The sequence below is a fragment of the Sinocyclocheilus rhinocerous genome, unplaced genomic scaffold (assembly GCF_001515625.1).
Source record: "Sinocyclocheilus rhinocerous isolate Xijiao unplaced genomic scaffold, SAMN03320098_v1.1 scaffold499, whole genome shotgun sequence".
NCBI lineage: Eukaryota > Metazoa > Chordata > Actinopteri > Cypriniformes > Cyprinidae > Sinocyclocheilus > Sinocyclocheilus rhinocerous.
The window spans coordinates 1,697,199-1,705,352 of NW_015637156.1; the positions used below are offsets into that span (position 1 = coordinate 1,697,199).

At 37.9% G+C, this 8,154-nt stretch overlaps 1 protein-coding gene across 1 annotated transcript in view; it reads left to right on the top strand.

Moving 5' to 3' along the window:
- The window catches only part of LOC107748704 (fibrocystin-L-like), a 47,592-nt gene that overhangs the window by 23,958 nt on the left and 15,480 nt on the right, over positions 1-8,154 (top strand). The window contains exons 39-46 of the mRNA XM_016563647.1: positions 412-1,387; positions 1,941-2,189; positions 3,427-3,576; positions 3,856-4,030; positions 4,706-4,862; positions 4,958-5,114; positions 5,198-5,407; positions 6,313-6,442. Coding sequence (XP_016419133.1) covers positions 412-1,387; positions 1,941-2,189; positions 3,427-3,576; positions 3,856-4,030; positions 4,706-4,862; positions 4,958-5,114; positions 5,198-5,407; positions 6,313-6,442 — 2,204 coding nt within the window. The remainder of the gene's footprint in view (positions 1-411; positions 1,388-1,940; positions 2,190-3,426; positions 3,577-3,855; positions 4,031-4,705; positions 4,863-4,957; positions 5,115-5,197; positions 5,408-6,312; positions 6,443-8,154) is intronic.

The following is an 8,154-nucleotide window of genomic DNA, read 5'->3' on the forward strand; positions in this document are numbered from 1 at the left end:
GGCGGCAACAATACTACAGCGAGAATAAAAGTTACGGCTTCTTTCTTTGCGTGAACGTTTGGGCGGCGTTATGCAAATCTTCCGAGATCGTGACGTAGGTATGTGGGGGTGTGTTAGAACGAGCCGTTTTAGGTAGGTGTGGCTGACTCTTAATTTTATAAAGAATATCTCTTTGGATTTGAGACTTTAGTCTTTGCAACTTTACAGATCTTCTTTATGCACCAAGAGCTTGTAACACTCCAAAGAGAAAGGAAAAATTGAAATCGCATCATATGACCCCTTTAAATATGATCCTATATAGATCCTAAATAGATCCATTCAGTCTCGGATATTAATTTTAAAACATTATACATACTGTAATATGTAAAGAGTCCATGAGTAAAACATTTTAACTTTTTTTGGTAACCAAAGGTCAAAGTTGGAGATCATCCATGTAACGTCATTAGCAGCACCTCCACTGAGATCCACTGCCAACTCAGTCCTGACAGCGGAGCACCAGTGGGCATCCCATTACCTGTAACTGTCCTAGTCAACAACCTTGGCACTGCCATCCTGACCATGCCGAAAGAGTACGACCGCAGATTTGTGGTTCTACCAGTGATAGATTCCATCTTTCCTTTGGTGGGCAGCACTACAGGCCACACGCGTCTCTTCATCTCAGGTTCTGGGTTCTCAAACGGTTTGATTACAGTTGCAGGCGTTCCATGCAACGTGGTTTCCATGGACTACTCTCACGTAGTGTGCGATACCTCACCGTCTGAAGCTCGCAGGGGAGACGTTGTAGTTTACGTCAATTCCATCTCTTCATCATGCAGTTTTGATTGTAAGTTCGAATATTTCAAATCCATCGCACCATACGTCTCTGAGGTGCTCCCTAACTCAGTCAGTGGAAACACCACCACTGTTGTGATCACCGGCAGTGGGTTTGGGAATGATTCTGCCGATCTAATGCTATCTGCAGCCAACATCCTTCTGGAAGTCATAGAAGTCACCGATAGCAGTATCAAGGTTTTAGTTGGCGCCCTTCCCGCTGGTACACACGTCCTACAAGTGGTGGTGATGAGCAAAGGTCTCGCCACAGGAGATGAAACCCTGACCAGCATAGCACAAGCCAGCATCAACCCAAAATCAGGCAGCATTGCTGGAGGAACGCCGCTCTTGATCACGGGAAATGGCTTTGTGGCGGGAAATACAACTGTGAGGCTCGCTAACTCCCCCTGCAGGATTTTAGATGTCACTCCAGATACGGTGAGGTGCATGACACCTCCTCACGCAGAGGGACAGGTGCAGGTGAACATTAAGGTGTTTGATGTTGTGTATCCACCTCAAAGTTTCAACTACTCTAAGGGACAAACTCCAAACATCACCTCCGTCAGTCCTAGAACAGGTATGAACAAGCATTTACTATAGAAAACTGCAGTGACGATATATCTTTGAAGGCCAATCCTGGAAATTAGCATCACCCTGGTTCCCTCGACAAAAACCCAATAGGATTTTTCCACTGGCTTTTGGATTATTGCAGAAAATCAGCTCTGTGACCAACAAAGGTTTATGATTCGTTCGCATATTGTTGCCAGAAGTAAAAAGCTAAACGTAGGCTATACACAAACGACACCACAGTTGCGTGATTTCAGTGTTTACCATGTTAAGCTTCCAACAACTCTTTATTTTCCAAGTTTGAGTTAGAATAGCTTGCAAGAACGTTCACTGTGATAGTGTTTAGTGTCCCTTATAAACTCCTATTTGGCCACTTGTGACGAGATATTACTGATGTATTTTATGTCATAGAATAAACCGTGAAAATAACTGGAAGTGGTAAAATGCTAACTCATTTCCAAGTTTTGGCCTACAAATATAAGTCATGCCTGCAGCACGCTATTGAACTATTGAATATCACAACACATCGTAGTAACACTACTGACATAATCCTTTCCTTGTAGGTCCGGTTGGAACAGAGATCACCGTCTCTGGTTTTGGTTTTGGCACAGATGTAGCTCTTGTCTCCTTAAAGATCGGTGGTGTGCCTTGTAGTGTGTCATCTGTCACAGATACACAGTTGCTGTGCAATGTTGGGGAACACGCGGGAGGAACTTTTCCGGTCATATTTCACCATAAGGTCAAGGGTCATGCCTTGACCCAGCCTGTCTTCACCTATGAGCTGCTGCTGACAGGAGTAACACCAAATGAGGGTAATCAAAATCACTTTCTCTAGGGTAAAAGATTTGTTAATATGGACGGAATGTAAATTGCTTCTACTAAGTTGCTAGTTCTAGTAAATACAATTTAAATCTATTAAATCTAATACTTAAGGTGACATACAAAAACAGCCATAATTTAGCTTTATGTGACCATTTTCACCTTCTCTGACCCTTACATTTAAATATCTTTATGCTACTGTACCTTTAAGACTTATTTCATACAAGTCTCAAAGGTACAATAGCATAGACATTACTTCTGTTAATGTATTGGTTGTGAGATCACAAAAATCACAGATTCCTAATAGGGCAATTTGCTTCTTGATTTAAATAGAATTTGAGTTACATACACTACTGTTTAAAAGATTAGGGCCAGTAAGATTTTAAAAAATGTTTTTAAGAAGTATTTAATGCACACCAAGGCTGCATTTATTTAATTAAAAAATCCAGTAAAACAATATTTTGAAAATTTATTATTAATTAAAATAACTGTAATCTATTTGAATATATTTTGAAATGTAATTTATTCCTTTGTTTGCAAAGCTGAATTTTCAGCATCATCACTCCAGTCTTTAGTGTCTCATGATCCTTCAGAAATCATTCTAATATGCTGATCTGGTGCTCAAGAGGGATTCTTTATTATTATTAATCTTGAAAAGAGTTGTGCTGCTTAAACTTTTTGTGGAACCTGTGCAATGAAGAGAAAGTTTAAAAGAACAACATTTATTTGAAATATAAATATTCCTGCTCTATAAAAAATTTAAAATAAAATTTCTTAAAAAAAACATTTGTATGATAGTGTATAGTACAACTCCAACTCAAAAGAACAAGGAACAAATAATGTATTTTTATGTCAATTTAATTCTACAATACTTTACATCATTACATCATGGAAAACAAAACATGAACTTTCAGATAAAGATAAATATTAATTGTAATTTGTGCAGTAAATTATTGCCTGCCAAGGGCATCAATCCATTAAAATTCAGTTTTCAAATAAATAAAAAAGAAAGAAAGAATGAATGAATGAATGAATGATGAAAAGCTTTTAGAAACATATATGTTTAGTTTTGTACAATAAATAATTAGGTCCAATAAAAAAAATCTGGGTCATGAAGCAAAACTAGATGAGAAACACTGTCACAAAGTGACTTTCTATACTTGCTATCATATTCAAATTAAACTATAGCGTAACAAAACACTACAGGATAACTTTGCTGTTTTGCTGTAGGAAGTTATGCCGGAGGAGCCATTGTTGCTATTCAAGGCTCTGGATTCGACCCAAACAGCACCAAAGTCCTCATCTGTAACAGAGAGTGTAACGTGCACCTGCAGAACTCCACCTCTACCCAGCTCAACTGTGAAATCCCACCCAACAATGGCATGTATTATTTTAAAAGTATGGCGTATGTGTCTAGAAATGTTCAGTTAGCAAATCAAAGCATAATCTATCAAAGTAAGCATTTCTAAGTCTGAGCAAAGATCCCAGTACAAAGATTTTCCTCAAAAGTAAAACATGCCAGGAATGCTTTAACTGACAGAAGTCAGTCACTGAGAGATAATGGCAAATGTGACAGCACAGGCCATCAGGTCACAGATGAATAGAGCTGAAATAAAGACTTCCAGATTGCATCTTAATGACCGCTTTTGTCTCTTACAGGAACTGAAGCAGCGCGGGCCTGCACAGTCATAGTGATGAATGGAGGCGACGCTGTCAACCTCACCAACAGCTATACTTACAGATCCTCTCTGACCCCTGTTATCACCAATGTGACGCCGCGCAGAGGAGGAACCGCTGGAGGCACCAGACTCACGATTACCGGCTCAGGTTTCAGGTGCAGAACAGACCAGAAGGGCATTGTACTGAAATTGATTGTCCTTCAATCATGCTTATAAACACAGTGTTCTCTGTGGCATTACTGTTACAAAGTAAATCATTTCTATGCATTGCACAGTTAACACCTGTGTTATTTATATACTATTATAGTTTTTAATAATATATTGATTTAAAAAAAAAAAATTTTCTAATTTTAAATGTAATTTGTATGTGCTTTTGTCATTTTTTATTTATTAATATTTATTTATGTTTTATAGTGGTATTTAGGTTTATATTTATTTCATTTTTAGTTTTAATTTATTTTTAGTTAATTTTAATGTTTCAACTTTAATTTTCATCTAGTTCAAGTAATCTAATAATTCTATGTAATTTTATTTTTACATTTTTATATTTATTTTAAAAAATGTGTTAAAACAAGTATTAAACCACAAAATTATGTCATCATTTAATCACCCTCGTCTAATTCCAAAAGCGACGTTAAGCTCAGAGCAAATACATTCCTAAACATTGAAAGTGAATGGTGACAAAGTCTAGCTCTAAAACAACGCACACAAAATAAATAAATAAATACTATCAGTATTGACCTAAGAGTTATAATGCCTCATTTGGATGAAGAAATAATGACAGAAGTTCTCAGTTTCACTGGCTTTTCTCTTCCGCGTCTCACCTGTAGCTCAAATGTCAACGAAGTCTCTGTCACAATTGCGGGGTCTGTTTGTGATGTCCAGTCAGCCAGTGAGTCGCAAATCATCTGTGTGACCAACGCTCAGCCCAGATCCCAAGAAACTCAAGTGCGCGTTCAGCTGGGGAACAGAGGAATTGCCCGAATGGTAAACGTGACATAAATACAATTATTACAAGAATAATTATAATAATAGTAATTAAAATGGATTTATCTGCTTGGAATGTCTCTCCTCTCTCTCAGGATAATGCTTCCTTCTTCTACATTGACGTGTGGTCGTCTCCCTATACATGGGGTGGTCTCTCCCCTCCTGAGGAGGGCATGTTTGCTGTAATCACTGCTGGCCAGACCATCCTCCTGGACACCAGCACACCAGTCCTTAAGATGCTCCTTATCCAAGGTATGCTCATTTAGGCAAATACTATCTTTATAAACAAAGCCTTGACACACTCACAGTTCTGTGAATGCCTGTTTTCTCTTTAGGTGGGCGACTGATTTTTGATGAGGCAGACATTGAGCTGCAGGCAGAGAATATTCTGATCACAGATGGTGGAGCTCTGCAGATCGGGACAGAGCAGGCCCCCTTCCAGCATAAGGCCATCATCACACTGCATGGACACCTGCGTTCTACAGAACTTCCTGTCTATGGCACCAAGACCCTGGCTGTCAGAGAGGGGGTGCTGGATCTGCATGGTATGTACTATAAATAAACAACACTTCAAATTCATTTTTATTGAATTATTATATTAAATATATATTAAAAATGCATCAAATAAATAGGTATTTTTATTTAATATACAGTACCTTTTTTAAATGTAAATAATATTGTATTCAGCAATGATGCATTATATTGATCAAAAGTGACAGTTTATAAGACATTTATAATGTTACAAAAGATTTCTATTTTTCAAATAAATGTTTTTCTTTTGAACTTTCTATTCATCAAAGAATCTTGAAGGGAAAAAAAACTCAGTTTCCTCAAAAATATTAAGCAGCACAACTATTTTTGAAATTGATCATAATAAGTGTTTCTTGATCAGCAAATCAGCATATTAGAATGATTTCTGAAGGATCATGTGCTGAAAATTAAACATTGGCATCACATGAAAAAAAGAAAATAGTTATTTTTAAATTGCAACAATGTTTCATTAAATTTTTTCAGTATTTGTGATCAATAAGAGCAATTGTGATGCTGAGCATAAGAGACTTACAATCTTACAGACCCCAAACATTTTGAACTGTGGTGTAAATATTACATGTGAAAAATGCATACCCATAAACACTGAACACATGTACCTGATTTTGATTAATTTTTCTGTCTGTAACTTGACAAATTGACAAATCTCAGAGCTACCGGAAAATCTGCATCTAAAAAGTCACAATGTCAGAAACACAATATTCTTTAGAAAATGAAGTAATCTTCACAGAAATAGAGATGACCTACATATCACTCCCAGAAGGCTCAGTTAAGTCAGAAAGCCCCTCAGGTGGGCTTCACAGAAGAGCTAAATTTCCTTGATACAGACACCATAGTGCGTAATCACTCCCCTGTAGTGAGAGGTTTTGTTCAGGGCTTAACTACAATCCTGCTTCTCCAGGAATCCATGTCCCTATGCCATGGACTCGCCTTTCTCAGACTGCACAAAGCGGCTCCAAGACGCTGACACTGATGGATGTCGTTACCTGGAAGACTGGTGATGAAATTGTCATCGCTTCCACAGGGCACAGGTAGGTCATCGCCCAAACCTGCAGCGAAACTCGGTTTCAGGTTGATCTGACTGAAACTACTGACTTGCTAGAGAAACTGAACTAAATCAGTGTAGGAACAAGGGCCAAGGAAATGAAAAAAGTACGGTTGTTCTCTATAAATGGTACCAAATGAATTTATTTGATTTAAGAAAAACAATTTAACAACGTCGTTTGCACTGCGCTCTTGCGTTACTTGATCTTTTTATTTTGGTGCGTCAATCTGTTGAGTTACTTAGTATAGGAAATTATGATCCGCACTCACGAGAACAATCTTCTTTTTTCTTTTATTTTACATTCATTACTGATGGGAAAAGACACAAACGTTTCGGCTCAAAGCCTTCCTCAGTGTGTAATGGGATTGAATTGCTTTACACACTGAGGAAGGCTTTGAGCCGAAACGTTTGTGTCTTTTCCCATCAGTAATGAATGTAAAATAAAAGAAAAAAGAAGATTGTTCTCGTGAGTGCGGATCATAATTTAAGAAAAACAAAACATTTATCAAAATCAAAATCATTTATAAACATTTGACCTTTTTCAGTTGAGATTTGTTTTCAGGGTGGTGGAGAATACAAAATTGTAGGCCCCACTTTATATTAAGTGGCCTTAACTACTATGTACTTACATCAAAAATTAAGTACAAAGTACTTATTGTATTCATATTGTATTGCAAAACACTTTTGCTGCTATTGAGGTGGGATTCGGGTAAGGTTAGGGACAAGTTTGGTGGTATGGATAGGTTTAAGGGTGGGTTAAGGTGTAAGGGATGGGTCAACTGTGTTATTATAAATGTAATTACAGAAATTAATTACAGATGTAATTACATGCAGGTATTTTTCAAATATAAGTACAATGTAAAAACATGTATGTACACAATAAGTGCATTGTACCAAATTATTAATTTAAATGTAAGTACATAGTTGTTAAGGCCACTTAATATAAAATGGGTCCCGTCTCGCTGGCTCACGAGAACCATCAGACTCGGCTATGCGATTCAGTTCGCCTGGCGTCCTCCCTAGTTTAGGGGCATTCGGTTCACCTCTGTGCTGCTTTAGAAAATGAAGTAATCTTCACAGAAATAGAGATGACCTACATATCACTCCCAGAAGGCTCAGTTAAGTCAGAAAGCCCCTCAGGTGGGCTTCACAGAAGAGCTAAATTTCCTTGATACAGACACCATAGTGCGTAATCACTCCCCTGTAGTGAGAGGTTTTGTTCAGGGCTTAACTACAATCCTGCTTCTCCAGGAATCCATGTCCCTATGCCATGGACTCGCCTTTCTCAGACTGCACAAAGCGGCTCCAAGACGCTGACACTGATGGATGTCGTTACCTGGAAGACTGGTGATGAAATTGTCATCGCTTCCACAGGGCACAGGTAGGTCATCGCCCAAACCTGCAGCGAAACTCGGTTTCAGGTTGATCTGACTGAAACTACTGACTTGCTAGAGAAACTGAACTAAATCAGTGTAGGAACAAGGGCCAAGGAAATGAAAAAAGTACGGTTGTTCTCTATAAATGGTACCAAATGAATTTATTTGATTTAAGAAAAACAATTTAACAACGTCGTTTGCACTGCGCTCTTGCGTTACTTGATCTTTTTATTTTGGTGCGTCAATCTGTTGAGTTACTTAGTATAGGAAATTATGATCCGCACTCACGAGAACAACCTGCTTTTTTCTTTTATTTTACATT